At 39.6% G+C, this 16,870-nt stretch overlaps 1 protein-coding gene and 1 long non-coding RNA gene across 2 annotated transcripts; one reads left to right on the top strand and one right to left on the bottom strand.

Annotated features, from left to right (window-relative positions):
- Positions 1-573: 573 nt before the first annotated feature.
- LOC117505149 lies at positions 574-1,222 on the top strand. Its single transcript, XR_004559038.1, has 2 exons — positions 574-964; positions 1,096-1,222. It is a non-coding gene; the product is annotated as an uncharacterized LOC117505149 (long non-coding RNA).
- Positions 1,096-15,046, bottom strand: LOC117505148 (flocculation protein FLO11-like). Its single transcript, XM_034164698.1, has 13 exons — positions 14,865-15,046; positions 6,489-6,665; positions 6,231-6,308; positions 6,029-6,148; positions 5,779-5,877; positions 5,572-5,610; positions 5,451-5,474; positions 5,311-5,355; positions 5,188-5,229; positions 5,004-5,105; positions 4,142-4,166; positions 3,979-4,061; positions 1,096-1,569 (listed from the first exon to the last, which is right to left on the bottom strand). Exons 1-13 carry the CDS (start codon positions 14,923-14,925, stop codon positions 1,556-1,558), a joined length of 909 nt encoding a protein of 302 aa, XP_034020589.1. The 5' UTR covers positions 14,926-15,046; the 3' UTR covers positions 1,096-1,555.
- Between the last annotated feature and the right edge of the window lie 1,824 nt (positions 15,047-16,870).

Below are 16,870 nucleotides of genomic sequence, written 5' to 3'. Positions count from 1 at the left end.
ACTCTGCTTCCTGGTCCGATGTTATTTATTTATTTATTTTAATAAATAAAATGTTCTTCTTTGGACCCTTAACAAAAAAGGTATGAGCTAAAAGCTGAAGCTTTGTCCTCATATTGATTAACTTTATAACAGAGAATTTTCAAGTTCAAAAAATGCAATCAAGAATTAAACCTTTGTGAAATTCACAAATACATATCCTTAAAAAGAGTTGTGAAATACATCTGATCTTGCACCTCTTGTTGCTGCAACTTAGATATAGGTTCAGGATAAGGCTATAGATCCTTATAAACTTACTTATATGCTTTTGTCAGCCGATCAGTGCAATGTGAGGGCGAACTATGGGGGTCAGTGATGAACACATTTAAGCAGGGGCGTAAGCAGCTCTCAGTTGAATGGAGTCTGAGCTCCATCTACTGGACAAACGGTGCAAGGAAATTTTACATTGCCAACACAAACATTATTTCAGTAACTGTTCTGTTTATGAGACATTATTGGCCGATAGTGAGTACTTTGAAAAGGGCTTATATCAGCCGATAATATCGGCCGGCTAATATATCGGTCGGGCTCTAAAAGCCATCTTTAACAAAATATATCTCTGTTAGTTTCTCCCTAAAATTGTACAACCTGTAAAGCAGAAGTACAACCTTCAGCTTTAGTCATGTTATAAAGTAGCTAGAGATGCTTAAACACACATTTTAAGGGTGGCTTAGTTTTTTTTTTTTTACATAAATATATATACCTCTGAGTGGAAAAACAGTTTCAGTCTGATGTTCTAATTTATCTAAAGAAGTAAACCAGCAGCTCTAAAGTGACTGTAGCTGGGAATGGATTTGTCTGCAGTGTATCCTGCCTCTTGCTCAATATACGCTGGGACCAGTTTAATTTGGAGAACAGCCATGGTCACCAGCTCCCTTCCTTTAAAAAGAACTAAACCAGTGTAGTTTCTTTAACACTTAATTTTATTGTTTTTAAAGAATACATCATCTTGGTTCTTGGTTGGGGTATCTTGGTTCTTTCTGTGCGTACACACACACACACGCAGATGTGTGTGTGTGTCTCTATGTATATATATATATATATATATATATATCTCAGAAAGGCAAAATGACATTCGCACAGGAGAAATTGGTGCCACAGACAAAAACACATCTGGCTTTTTCAAAAACTGTGAAAAGACTTATTACATCAAATATGCACTGGAGCTGAGTTCAGAGCACTTTACGAAAAGCATGTTCTGTACATACATGTAGGTACGAAGTACGTAAGCTCTAATATCTCAATTTGCAATCAACATTATAAAGAAACAACAGTGTTTTGAAAAGCAGACAATCATTTCAACATGATGTGCAGTCTAAAGTCTTCAGAAACTTAACAAATATAAGGATTCTGGTCAAACAAATAAGATAAAAAAAACAACAAAGAGGACTCCTGTAATCACACAGAATCATGTACAAACCAATTCGGAATGTTTTTCAAAGTGTTTCACAAGACTAATAAAATCAAAATGTCTAAACATCCTCCAGATGGTCATCATGATGTCTGGTCACGCCTTTTTTTATCGCGCTGCAGCTGAAACACACAAAGAAAGCTGGTGAAAACAACAACTGCATATGAGGATTTAAAAAGACACTAGATGGCACCGCGGCGCTAAGGCCATGTTGAACAGAACAATGTTCACAAAGGCATGGAGATGAAAGTGATGACTAAAAACAAAGTTAAACTTACATCTATGCTGTCAACAAAGCATCATAATTATAAAAGCAATACATTAGAATAAAATAAGACCAGACCAGGTGTCTGAGAAAGTCTACATCTTAAATTCAGATTTAAAAGATTCAATTGAATTGGGGTGTCTTACATCAGCCTGAATTTTTCCATAATATGGGGTGCAATACCCAAAAGCTTGACCGCCTGTTGAGATGTTCTTTGTAATATTGGGGATATTACCTTGATAAACAGAAATGTAAAGCTACATGCCATCAGCATAACAGTGAAAGGTAATTCCATGGCAATGTATAATCTGACCCAGAACAGCTAAATAAAGAGAGAATAGTTGTGGACCGCAAACACAGCCCTGTGGTACTCCATACATTGTGAAGTAAAATTCTGAGGTAGAGTTGATACTGGAAACATACTGCAGTTGATCTAACAAGTATTTCAATGATGATAGTACATGATGAGAGATACCAATTTTTAAAAATTGTCTCCAACAACAGACAGCAAAATGCAGCAATAAGGTCTGATCATATCAGCACTGAAGTAGAGTCTGAGTCAGTAGCTCAGAATAACAAGAACAGTCCTAGATTTCTGATGTCCACCTTCAAAATTCAGTGGTCTTACATGCCACAAAATCCATCTGTCATGAAAATTGGGTGAGAATCGATGAAGTAGTTTTGATGTAATCATTCAAAGCCTGTATAAAGTGAAATCTTGATCCAGATCACCTCCAAAATTTAATGGAGTCTTCCATGCCCTAATTTGTATCCGTGGTTAAAATTTGGTGAGAATACGTGAAGCAGTTTTAACATAATCCTTCAAAGCCTATATAAAGTGAATCTTGATCCAGAATCCAGATCTGGATCATCTCCAAAATTCAATGAAGTCTTCCATGGCCTAATATGTATCTGTGTTGAAAACATCGTCAAAATCTGTGCAGTAGTTTTGACTTAATCCTGCTAACTAATCCTTCAAAGCCTACATAAAGTGAATCTTGATCCAGAATCCGGATCAACTCCAAAATTTAATGGGGTTGTCCATGGACTAATATCTATCTGTGGTGAAAATGTCGTCAAAATCTGTGCAGTAGTTTTGATGTAGTCCTGCTAACAGATAAACAAATAAATAAACGCCCATGATATTATTACGTCCTTGGTGGACATAATAATGGTGAGCAGAGTGACTGAACCCAAAACGACCACATACAAGACATTTTGTAGAATTCTTGAATCTCGAGTGAACAAAAGAGCAATGACCAATGTTCAACAGGATATCTTAAGTCATTGTGATGTCATCAGGTAAATTTTAAAGCACCCCATCTTGGAATGTTACAGAAAGCGATGAAAGGAAAAATCTGGAGGCAGAGCTGGATCACCACCAAAATTTAAACTTTTCTCTGAGCCAATTTCCCAAGTAAATGTCATCGAAATCTATGAGAATTTTTGAGACATCTTACACACAAAGAAACAAACAAGTGCAATTACATAAATTAACTCCTGTTACTAAAAGCAACCAAACTTTCAAACCGGCCTGTTCAAACCAGGAATATTTAACGTTTTTACCTCCGAATCAACTATTCTTCATCCTAACACCAGCACGTGGCAGAACTGGGGACTTGAAGGTCTCCTGTGTGTACTTGGGCCTTCTGACAAACACTGTACATTCAAGAGTTTTAAAGAAATTATAAAACTTCTATTCAAAAACATCTACAATATCAACACTTGCTTCCTCAAGTAAATTCCTAAAGCATGATTACATTCCCACTTGTCGCTTACAGCCAAGTTGTTTATGCCTGATTGTATGACGGAAGGAAGGTTGGACATTTCATACCCACATTTTTTTTTTTTTTTTTGGTTTTGCAAGGGTAGGGTATTCAGTGTGTGAACAAGCCATGAACAGTGCACGCATACGCCTGCCGAGTCTCGGCCACACTGACCTTTAACGTCCGCACAATAGCTCCCGTCCAAAATAATCTGTGTTTATGTGAGGAAGTCTTTATCTTTCAAGCCCTGCTGCTTGTTAGAGGGCGGAGGTGCGGAATCACAGGAAACACCTTCTCTGGCCCAGTAAAGCCCTAAAGCTCTTCCAGCACAATGAGATATTAAAGGCTCCCAACTTTCCTGGAATAATTACATGTCCGTGTCTGGAGATAAAGCGTTAGTGTGGATGGAAGAGTGTTAAAAAACAAAAACAAAAAAAAAAAACAGCAGGAGAAATGTGGAAGGAGCTGCTGTAGAAATAAAGACAAAGGGGATAACGTACAGTTTTCCTCTCCACTTGATGATTTCACGCCGAGGAGCATGACGCCGTCCTTGGTGCTTTCTGGCCTGCTCTGGAATGAAGCACTGTGGACAGTCGGAGCCACAAAGTGGACAAAGTGTCACAGCTCAGAAATACAGGCCGCATTTTGAAATTTCAAACTTACTTTTCAGTGCCGGTGTCGAAAGTGTCTGTTGAAAAGACGCCAGAAGAAGATATCAGTTTCAACAAACAAACCCTGTCATATAGTAGCTGGACATTTTCGGCACAGCATGAATGAAACAGGGGCGGCTCCAGAAGGAGAATTTCGACTGGACACATACACACAACTGGCAAATTATTGGCCTTTATCTGAATAAGGGGCAGGTGTTTGTCAAACATTTCATTCTGTCATATATATGGTTTTTTTTTTTTTCTGAATTTTTGCTGTGTACAACTGTCCCCCATTTGAATGCACTTTACTTTCTTGTACTTTCTTTTTTTCTGAGGAAAATTAATATAAAAACGTAGAAAAATCAAGAAATGGAAAGAAAACCTTTTATACTGCAAAAATGCTTAAATAGCCTTTTTAACTCAGTAAACAATGAAATTATTTTCAAAAAGGGGTTGAATAAACGGAAAAATTCTTGCTTCAGAAATTGAAATCCAACCTCACACGCACATGAAAATTCAGTAAGGTATATCTTATGTGTTATATTCCAATTCTAAGGTGGAACTATGCTAGTATACTAAAGTATATCTAAATAACATGGCGGTGAAACCAAATGGAGGACGACTTACAGGAAGTGAGATCAACCAAACCAACAGACACAGATTAATATCTATTTGTATGCATGTGCAAAAATCTTGGTTGCCACACTAATGTGACACTCAGCCCCCCACCTCCCCCTTTGGTCACCTCATTTATAAGCTCAGGGAGCCGCCACTGGAATAAAATGCAGTGTGCTTCTATATGAATGTTAAAAATCTCAAACAATAAGCAAGTTCAGAGTTGACCATACTCATGCTTTCGGTGCGTGTTTACTTACCTGTGTGATCGTGGACCTTCTTGAATTTGAACCTGAGGATGAAGATGGAAGCTGCAGCGCCAACCAGGAGGACAGGCAGCAAAATCCACCACAGCCGTTTGTCTGAAGAGGAACTCAGACGTCATCGGCATCGGTGCAGCTCAGAAAAATAACCATAAGGTAACAGTTGGGTGGAATACATTACCTGATTTAGGGGATTCTTTCTTTTCACCGCCAGTCTGAGAACCTTTAAAAACGTTCTTGGTCAGTATACTTCCAATGTTTTCCTCATCTCTCACATATGATAGTAAAGGACAGCATAACTTACCAGCACCTTTCTCTTGAGATGTTTTATTTTCATTTCCTTGCCGATCTGGAATGTTGTATTTACATAATGTCAAATTCAAACAACATTTCCAACATAGTGATTGTTTGCAGTCCGTCACACACACACGACATCATACATACCTGGAACACGAGTGGGTGCACCTGCTGAACATTAAAGAGTAAAAATTGAACTTCAAACATGTTCAAGTTTTAATCTGCTCATAGTTTTGAAATTATGACAAAAATGTATTTTGGTACGTACGTCCTTTGATTGTTGGTATTTCAAAGCTTTCATCTGGTCCTAAAAATATTCAAACTTTTTATTACACCCTGGTACACTTCATTCCAACACTGAATGTCAAGCATGATCAAACCTCGACTTCAATCACACTTTACATAACGAGAACTTGAAGAAGCTGTGATCATTTGCGGCAATAAAATAGAAAATTAACAAGAAAACTTTGCCTACTTTGTGTGTCTTTCGAGGTGTTCAGAGTTCCAGAGGCATTCTTTGCAGGTTTTGAAGATCTTGGCTCCAAGGTGTTGTTTCGGCCCATTTCTGAAGCAGCTAATTCCGACAAATGAAAAATAACGTGTAAATGCAAAGGGCAGTGCGAAGAGAAATCACATTAATAATACTATTAATAACAATGATTCAAATTATTTTTATTTGCACTGGATGAGTAGGAAGCCACAGAGGTGTTGACATGAATGCTCACTTTCATTGGCTTTCACTTTCACTTTTGGAGTAGTTGGTAGAGCAGTTGGTAGAGGAGTTGGTGGAGCAGGCGGTGGAAGAGTCGTCTTTGCAGGCATCGGAGCTGGCGCCTCAGTTTTGCCTGGAAGAGAAAGAAAAGCTGGAATATCATGCACCCATCCATCCCTCCAGCACTCCATCCATCGTATCATTTCAGCACTCACTGGCCGATGTAGCAGGCGTAGTGGGTTCAATCGGAGCAGCAACCGTAGTGGCTGGAGCTGTTTGGGTTGCTGGCAGAACATACACACATACACCGAGATATAAATGCTTGCATGAGCCCCCCCAAAAAAATCAAAGCAGATGGTCACCTGACTGCACATCAACAGAGATGTTTCACATGTGCACAAAATCTAGATGGATTGAAAACCCACATTTTCTATTTAAGATCAATACCCAACTTCATTCCAGGATTTACTTACTTTTTGGCAATTTTGTTGTTGCAGTTGTTATTGCTGCTGCGTCTGTTCCTGCTGCTTTTGCAGCATCTGTTGCTGCTGCTGTTTTGCTTGTTGCTGCCGCAGCATTGGGTACGGTTGATGTGGTGGCTGTTAGTATTGGTTTTGTCGAGGGTGTTGGTGGATCTTGGCTTGAGACAGCTGATAAAAGTGAAGCAGAAGAACAACAGTGAGCTTCACATGACAGCTACAGTGCAGGAAGGGCAGGCAGTGGGTCAGGCTGTAGATCAGGCTGTAGTCCAGATGATAGGTGAAGTGGTAGGTCAGGCCAGGTTGGGTAGTAGGTCAGGAGAAAGCTCAGGTGGTAGATTAAGCAGTAGGTCAGGTGTTACGTTAGGTAGTAGGTCAGATGGTAGGTCAAGTGGTTGGTCAGACAGTAAATCAGGCGTTAGGACAGCCATTAGATCAGGTAGAAGGTCAGGCAGTAGGTGATGAGGTGGGTGGGGCAGTAGATCAGGTGGTAGTTCGGATACTGGGTCAGGTTGTAGGTCAAACAGTACGTCAGGCAGAAGGTCAGACACCAAGTCAGGTGGTTTGGGATCATGCACTGGCATTGCATGTTGCCACATCCATTGGGCAATAGACCTGCTTTTAGTCGTAACTGGTGACTATTCCAGACATCCAGCTGTCACAATCATACAGTAAGACCGGAAGCCCAGAATCTCTAAACCCATGGGTAACTCTCCAAAAGCCTCTCCTTTGTGCCTACTATGTATTGCGAAGACTTTGATGCCATAGTGGACTTTCAGAAGTTTTTTCGTAATTTACGCCTGAAGGAGTTTTATGGTGCTATGAACTCTGTCAAGTCGTCTGCTTCTGTCACTCATGGCTCTGAGACTGGTGAAGTGAGACTGACACAAGAACAACAGGAAGCGAATAATATCGATCAACCATCCATTTCTGGGCCAAAAACACCATTCAGAGGTAAAAGTACATTCATTCCACCACAGAGGAGAAATGCCTCCATAGATACATACTGCAGACTCGTGGAATTTGATGTGTCTCAACTTCTCTCTACAAAAAGACAATATAAAGTAGCAGACAATCTTAGCAGGGAACAAAAGACTGAATTAGAATCTCTTAAGAAGGATAATTCGATCATCATTAAAAGTGCTGACAAAGGGGGAGCCATTGTCATTCTGGACCGGACAAAGTATATTAAAGAAATACAAAAACAATTAAACAATATATCTGTTTATAGAAAATTGGACCATAATCCCACTACAGAGTTTAAACAGAGGATTCATAAAAAACTTGATCTTTTGGCAGACAATGAAATTTCGACATCTGACCATCGGTTTATGAAGGTGGACAGTCCAGTCACTCCAGTCTTTTATATTCTTCCTAAGATCCACAAAGAGTATACGGCTACACCTCCAGGCAGAGCCATTTGTTATATGGCTGGGGGGGCCTGGCTGCCGGTTTGTTTGTCTTTTGGTTTCCTCCCAGGTGGCGTGCATTTGGGACTGAGTGGCTGTGTTGCTGAGGCTGTCAGGACCTCACCCTGATCACCTGCGACTCGTCAGGACTCACAGCTGTGGTGCATCTGGATGGAGTGGAACATGTTGGCATTTAAGACTGGAGTGCACAGTGTGTATTTGCCAGAGACTCGACCTTGTGACCAGACGGGTGAGATCGTCGTCTCGGGAGCCATCTCATCAACAGCGGATGCTGAGAACGTCCAGGTTTGATGCACAGTCTGTGAAAGAGGAGGGGGTGAGGTCTCACGCTCGTCAGCACACTTCCTGAGGTACGTTAGATTTTGTGACTAACAGTTATACAGTCAGTAAATGTGGTGTCCCTCACACCTTATTGTATTGAGCTGTTTGTTAGTCATGTATCAGCTTCCACTGCAGTGGAGTTTTGTGAACTGGATGTTCCATGCCTGCAGGTTGGGAAGCTGATCAGTAATCAAGCCAGGAAGTGTTTGCTGTTTGTACACCTTTAAGTGTTCTGTGTGTAGAGTGTGGACTCACATAATGGTTCCTTCTTTCACAGACTCGGTTGTTGCGGCCGCCTGGGGGGTGTCGGCGGGGTCATTGGGTCCGAAACAGCTTCTGCCTCCGGACCGTTAGCGCTGCTGGGAGCGCACCACGCCAGGCCGCACCTTTTTGTTATTATATTATCACTGTTATGTATTAAATTCAGTTAGCCTTTGAACCGTGCTCTGCTTATTTCATACTGGGTCCTTCAAACGCTGGTCGGTTCTCCGAGCTGCGTCCGACACATAACACCATTGGCTGTTTAACAGAAAATATCTCAGCCTTTGTTGATTATTTTTTACAGCCATTAGTTACATCACTTCCCTCTTATGTTAAAGATTCCATGGAATTTTTGAAAATATTACAATCTATTACAGTCCCAGATCAGTGTTTCCTGGTCACTATGGATATAGAGTCCTTATACACAAATGTTCCGATTGAGAGTGGTCTCAGAGATGTAGAATTTTTCTTAAATCAACGGACTGAATATACACAGAGTACTAAGAGCATTGTAGATTTCATGGAAATTGTGTTGACATCTAATTTTTTTATGTTTGACTCTGACTACTATTTGCAGATTTCCGGTACGAGCATGAGTTCCAGGATGGCCCCTAGCTTTGCTTCTTTGTTTTGTGGCTTCTTTGAAAAAGTTGTTCTTTCTGGAACCGGTAATCCTTATTTACAACATATTGCACATTGGAGGAGATATATTGATGACATATTTTTTGTTTGGAGCAATACTGAATCATCACTCAGGGATTTTCATAAATTTATCAATGATAATGTTTACAATTTGAAATTTACCATTGAATGGCATAAAGATCAAATCAACTTTCTGGATATTTTAATTCATAAAAAAAACAATAGACTTGAGACTAGTCTGTATAGAAAGCCCACTGATTGCAATTCGCTTTTGCATGGTACATCATATCATCCGATTCATTTGAAGAAGAGTTTGCCTGATTCACAGTTTAACCGGATACGTCGGATCTGCAAAAGATTTGCAAAAACGTTTTGAACAGAGACAATATAATCCAGTGTGGATCATAGAAGCTCGAAAAAACAGTAACAGTAAGAACAAACATATTAAAACAGAGCCTTCCAGATTGAACTGCATTGCTCAATATTCACCACTAGGTGGAGCATTTGAGAAAATTATTAAGAAGCATGGGCACATCATTAAAACTGATCCTAAATTAAAAGACATCAAAGATTTTTCTTTGCCACCTCGTATCGTTTTTAAGAGGGCTCTTAATTTGAGCTCCATGCTCGTCCGTGCAAATTTATCGTCATGCTGTCAACCATATTATCCACAAGTATCACCACATGGGAACTATAGTTGTGGCCATTGTGCCCAATGTAATTTTACATATACAACTCAATCATTTTTACATCCCAGAACTGGCAAATTCTTTAAAATTCGTGACACTATTTCATGCAACACTGCCAATGTTATTTACATGTTAAAATGCCCTTGTGGCCTAGCCTATATTGGCAAGACAACAAGACCTCTTAAAATTAGAATATCGGAACACAGATCTAATATTCGGAATAAAGATAAAAGTTCAGTGGCCATTCATTTCACACAGGCTCAACATAATGTAAGCACACTGAGATTTATTGGGATAGAACAAGTAAAATTGACGAACCATGGTGGCGATATTAATCAAAATTTAACTTAAAAGAGAAAGTTATTGGATCTACACGCTGGACACTCTCAATCCTAAAGGACTTAATGAGGATTTTGACATCAGACCTTTTTTGTGATTCTTTTTTGTAGCTTTGTCATCATGAATATTTATGTAGTTGTTTTTATGCGATCTTTTCCCTGTTGTCTATTTCTATGTTTATATTGATTCAATTCTAGTATTGTGTTGTTCGCACCATTTGGATGCACCTGTTTGCTTTTTCTTTTGGCTTGTACCTTCTTTTTAGTTCAATCAATATTAGTTGTCCACAGTATTCTAGGATGGTGTACACCTGATGCTCACATTGCAAAAGGCATACAGCATGTGAGTTTTGTTTGTTTGATGCTGTGGTACTGTGCAGAGGCATTGATCGGTTAGTTTATTATCATGCCTTTTATGGACTTAATTGAGTTTTTTGAAATTATAGAGATATCCATTTTTAATCGAAATATATGAATTTATTAATCATTTAATCATGTCATTTTTAACTGGTGTAGAGTGTTATAAATTTTGCTTATAGGTAGTTCTGGCCCATTTGGCAATGGATTAGGGCCCTTTTAAAGGTAATAGATTTTTTAAGTATCAAATTGGCGTTTTTTTGTCATGTAATTTATTGGATTTAAACCGCAGTGAATTTGTCTTTTTTCATATGCAATAGATATTCTAATAGATTGAAGTGGAATATTAATTCAGCATGTACCCTGTTTGATTGTGTGTAGAGGGTAAGAATGATTGGCAACACATGTTGCTAATCATTGTGCGTTTATATACAGGTTCATCCTGACATGATGATTATGTCTGAGGAAGGGCGAGGCACGAAACGTCACACTTTCTTTTGGTGCTGCATTAAAGGTTTGCTCGGGAGCTGACTGGCTGTGCGGGTCTCTTTCTTTTTAACTCTCCAACTGTACCATCATACACCTTTGATCACTCACTTCATCACTCTATAGGCTCTTCTCAGATGTCTCTCAGCTTCGCAGGCTGAGGTCTGAGAGACATGAATGTCACTGACAAGGCAAATGAATCTTGACAAGTTCAACACTTTGCTCACCTACAGTACAAACCCACTGCTGATGGTACAACTCAAGAAATCATTGACAGCTTGAATCTTCATCTTGATCCAGAACACAAACAAGACACGCCAACGTCTTTCTCAACTTCTAAAATGCTGCAGTGAGTACAGCCCATGAGTTCTGTCAAGAGCCCTCGTATTATCCACAAAGTCAAGGACACTGGACCTTTCTTCAAAGGCAAGTCCCTGAAGTGTAGATTGGAAGACCAACTCCAATTCCACAGAGAGCATGTAAAACCATTCAGTTGCAATTCCAGGGATCCCATTTCTGTTCCAGAAAAGAATAAGTCCTTGGTCTAATTTCAAAACAACCTTAAAAATAAACAAAACCAAACAAACAAATACATATTTCAAGTAAGAGATGAATGACTTATTGAGTTGTAGTGTGTAGTCAGAACAAAGTGTTAAGTGTCAAGGCTGCTAAGGCTCTGTCAACTGTAGTTTTTAAATCTAGATTTCAGAACAGAACAAACCTTGATCAGAAGACCTTAAAGTCCTTGTGGTGCCATACAGTTGCAAAGTCCACCTTTACGAGCAGGTAAATCACCATGCAGAGCCTGAAAATTCATAAATTTCTGCTGTTCTGCTGTAAAACAAACGTGATGGTAGGGAGGTCCGAGTGCTGTGGTCAGGGGCACTTCAGCGCAGTCTTCACAACACTGTCTGCATAAAAAATTTCCTCAGACAGATTCCCACTTTTTGGGATCACAGCAACATATTTTTATCATTCCTGTTTGGCACAGCTTGAAAGGCCCGCGCCTGAGACAAAGGTGCGTCCTCTCCAAGTGTCACTGTGGGTCTGAGAAGTTGAGATATGGCAGCGGCCGTGCCGGGCTGAGGTGGATATCCTCTGCCTGCTTGGAGAGCTGCAGTAGTATGGAGCTGCATCCTGTCACACACACACACACACTATTGTTGACCCCTGACCTTCTTGTCTCAGCTGTTGTCCACCGTGACTGACTTTTACTACATTTTACACTAAAATTGGTACAGCTGACCCTGGCTGCAAGTCTCAGTGCCAGAAGGTTTGTCTGTGTGAAGCTTTACACCACAGTAATATTTTGGAGCAAGTTCAAAACCAAAGTTCACATTGTGAAGGCGAAATCACAGAATCACAGAGGATTAAGTAGACTCTTCAACTCCACTTGGACAGGATATCGGGACATTGCAGATTACTTGTCCAGTCACCCATTTCCAGATGGGTGAACTGGGACAAGGCAATGCCTTTTCCAAGGACAAAGACAGGTAAAGTGACTCCCAAATGAACTCGGGTCTTCGTATTGCGAAGCCAACTCCTACCCCACTAGAAATCATCAAAGAAGAGCAAAGCACTTGTTGTACCCACTAAAACAGGGGTGCCCAAGTTCGGTCCTCGAGATCTACCTTCCTGACACTCTTAGTTGTCTCCCTGTTCCAACACACCTGAATCCAATGAAAGACTTGTTAGCTGGCTTTTAATGAGCCTTTCATTAGATTCGGGTGTGTTGGCGCAGGGAGACAACTAAGAGTGTCAGGAAGGTAGATCTCGAGGACCAAACTTGGGCACCCCTGCACTAAAAGAATAAGAATAATAATTTAAAAAAAAAAAACCTCAAATCTGAGATATACAGTATGAGCAAGCTCAGAAAATACTCACTTTACCATACTAGAGAAAGAACAAGTACGTCCTGTGTAGTCCATGAGAGCCAACAACTCCACCGAAAGGGGCGCCAGTCCAATGCACGTTGCTTCCCCAGCTAAAGCCAGTAACCTTTTACAGCTTTGTGTCACACTCCTCAGCCTCCTCTCCCCCTCCCTTCCTGTGTTGGCTTGTCTCCACCTATCTGGGCGGATCTTCCAGCCTCCTGCAGCACAGCTGGCAATCATCTCCAGTCAACCTCCATTTTAAGATGGAGTGCAGCCCTTCACAACTTGCCAGTTTGTTGTTTCTGATACTCAATGAAAACCTGCCTGCTACTCATCTGTTTGTCTGCTTACTACTTACCTGTTTACCTGCCTACTACTACCCTGTTGCCAGCCTGCTACCTTCCTGTTTACCTGCCTGCTACTTACTAGTGCACCTGCCTGCTTACACTCCCGCCTTGGTACCTGCTCCTCAGCCTCCAGTTAAATTGAATAAATACTTTGAAACCGTTTTCGGATTTGAGTCTGCTTTTGGGTCCAGTTACAAACTGTGACACTTTGTGGACTAAGACAATGCAGATGAAATGTCTTGTCCAAGGACGCAGGCCACGAATCTAACCAGGTCTCAACCTGTAGCCCATCTCCTTCTCCTAATGAAGCACCTGCTCACACTAGTTGCATCTATGTATTATCCATATCAGTGGTAGCAAACATCCTGCAATCGTCAAAAACGATGAATAAGCAAAACAATTAATGTCCAGTCAGCCCTTGAAGATGTTGGACCAGAAATGTTTTCCTTCATGCACATCTTCACAAGGTGTGCTTCCATTGTGTGACGTATCACTGAAATCCACCAACCAGTTGAGGTGGAGTTGCACTTATGAGGTTCATGGATCGATGGACAGGGTGATTTGGAAAGAAGATGCAACCTTCCCAAATTTTTGTTTGCCAGGAGTGTAAGTATTTAATATAGTCTGTTTGCAGAGACATAAATTAACTTGAATTTGGTGACATGAGTACATTAATTATGATGATTTCCACCTTTCTTCCACATGAAGAAAAAGTAAAATGTCTCTGTCGGGCAAGGACATTTCCTCCAGGTGCCTGTAGCCAAACGTTGAAAGTAGATCTGTTGCCAGCAGGGATGTTTCACCCTCAGGACAATGACGTGCCGTCTCTGTGAGACACAAGGCAGTTTGAGGCGGTTTGGTTCCCACCGGTTATCAACTGTGAGATCACCTATCTGGAGCAGGCAGAACAGTTAAAAGTTCCTTTGGCTTCATGCAATAAAAACAAACAACTCAAGAACCGCCCTCTCTTTCCCTTTCCTGCAACCAGAAGATACTGTCAATTTATAGATCTCAACTGAAGTTTATGGTTTATCTTTAGTTTCTCTTCTTCACAAAGAAAACCAAAATCCCATTTTTCTTTTAAAGGTATCCTCATTCATCAACTTTCCTACCCAGGATGGGACCTCCAAAACCCAGTTTTAGGCCAGATGCCGATTTATTCTGAAACTGTCCCTTCGAGGTAAATCGTGCAAAATAACAAAGATCATATCTGAAGTTCTTTGCCGTAAATGTTGAGGACAGTTGAAAGCACACATGCACGCAGAGGGCTTATCTGAGCGGAAATACGCATTTTGACAGTACATCTGGGAGATAACGTTAAAAGTGTGAGCACTTTTTACACCACATGATGATGTTTATATTTTCAAATACCAAAACAAAACTACTTATCAGTCAAACCAAATACTACTGTGCATCACTATAAAAGAAGCACAGAAGAATAAAACCACCTCTCATTTATAGCATCTGAGTCTATTATGAAATAAATATCAATATGAAGGAGTCCCCTCAGAAATGTCTAAAATAGAATGCAAAGTGAGTGATCTCAAGAAGATCAAAGACTTGTGAGTATCGTCAGCTCTGGTTCTGCAAAACGCCTCACTTGGGAGTTTGAACGATCACTGTACCTGGTATGAAGAGGTGGGAAGATGCCACCAGAAGAAGCACAAAAACCCTGATGGAATTCATGGTACCTCTGTGGCAGTGAACTCCTCGGTCTCAATCAGAGTCCAACTGGACAGCAAGTGACGAAGGTGTCCGGGACTCGGCTGCTGCGGTGCTGATGCTTATTTTGGCACTTCCTTTAGATAAAAAGGGGAGGAAATACACTCATTTCCTTTCCTGACGTACAAAGCAGCCAGTGGAACATGGGCGCAAACCTCAGCCCAATGGACAAGAACCTTAGTTACGAGGATGGGGTTTGAACTTATGTAGATGGCGTTCTATGCCAAAAGGTAATATTTTCATTGCAGAATCAACCAAAAATGAATGAACACATTTTGGCAAAATTTTGAAAAGACTGGTCGTGGAATATACCCTAGGATTACGTTTTTGGGTGGCCTTGGACAAAGAGGAGGGTCCAGATTAAAAATTGATTACAAATTATTGATATATATATATATATCTATCTATATATATATATATATATATATATATATATATATATATAATTTGTGTATTTTAGGGATAAAGCTATGAAAACACAAACAGCTTGAAAGCTAAATCACTGCTTATCATTTAATGACCGCCAGCTCATATCTGGATGTCTATAAAGACGTCTTACAAATAATTATGAGGTAGTCACATAATAAAATGAACACGTCAACACGTACGTTTCCTTATATTTACAAACAACTGTCCTTCAGTGCATTCAGTATTTGAATTTTTATTTTTTTTGCATGTAATACTTATGGTGTCAAAAATTTAATACCGCGACTGAGCATTTTGACCACAGAATTGTAGACCATATTTCAATTTATTGAAATGTGATTTATTGCAATCAGTGGATCCACCTGGAATAACTCCTGAAGGTCACAAATGATCTTAACTTTACTGTAAGATGCCAATTAATCTTCTGTTTGTCATTTGATTAATTAACCATTTGTGTGCACACTATCAATGATGAATCCACTCCAAAATTAATGGCCAACTATTTTCATAATTGATTAATTGGTTTTAAGTCTTTTTTTAATGAAAAAAAAAAGGCCCCATAGTCTCTGACTTTGGCTTTTCAGTGGAAATTATTTCCTGGTTTCATTCTGATTTTCTTGTCTCCTCCCTGTCAATAAACTGAGTCAATAAACTTTTGACAATGCCAGATATTTTTGGCAGACATTATCTTGGGCTTTGAGAAACATGATAGACATGTATCAACATTTCCTGACATTTTAAGAACCAAACAACTAATCAATTAATTAAGAAAACAATTTAACAGATGAATAGATATGAGAATAACCATTAGTTACAGCCCTAGTATACAGAAAAATTCTTCAAAGAACTGCCAAATATCATGGCAACAAATTTATAACATTAATTTTAATACAAAACCTGCAATTAGTCTTTATTTATTATACATTACTGTTCACCAATGCCTCAGTGGCCAAGATTGTAGCCTTGTTGAGGGCATTTAAATTTTCCAGGTTTGTTGAAAACAACTGCAGTTCTTGGTGGGCAATATGGCAAAAAAAAAAAAAAAATATATATATATATATAATCACAACTTTCCCTCCATATTGATCGACTGCGACATTGCTCAAGATATATAAATTGATAATGCTGCCAAATTGAAGGGTATAATGACTGAAGCCTGAAGAACCCATGTCAGATTGAAATAATTTGTCATGTTGTTGCAAAAACACCCTCAAACCATTTTGTAATTTAAAATATGTTACCAGTGTCAGGAGCCATGTTCTTGTCCCAAAACATCAGTGGGACTGATTTCATACACATATATACAGGTATGTTGCAGCTTTCACCGAATTACATATTCATTCCATTGAAACAATGTAAAAACATTCATTATTCTTTTTATATAACTAAAATAGATCCTTGCCATTTGATATTTTATTAATTTATAAACAACAGAAAAGGGACTTACATTTTGGTGTTCCACTCCTGCTAAAGTCCAAATTGT

This window comes from Thalassophryne amazonica, chromosome 23 (assembly GCF_902500255.1).
Source record: "Thalassophryne amazonica chromosome 23, fThaAma1.1, whole genome shotgun sequence".
Classification (NCBI taxonomy): Eukaryota; Metazoa; Chordata; class Actinopteri; order Batrachoidiformes; family Batrachoididae; genus Thalassophryne; species Thalassophryne amazonica.
The sequence above is the reverse complement of the archived record's forward strand: the minus strand, read 5'-3'. Positions and strand labels throughout refer to the sequence as shown.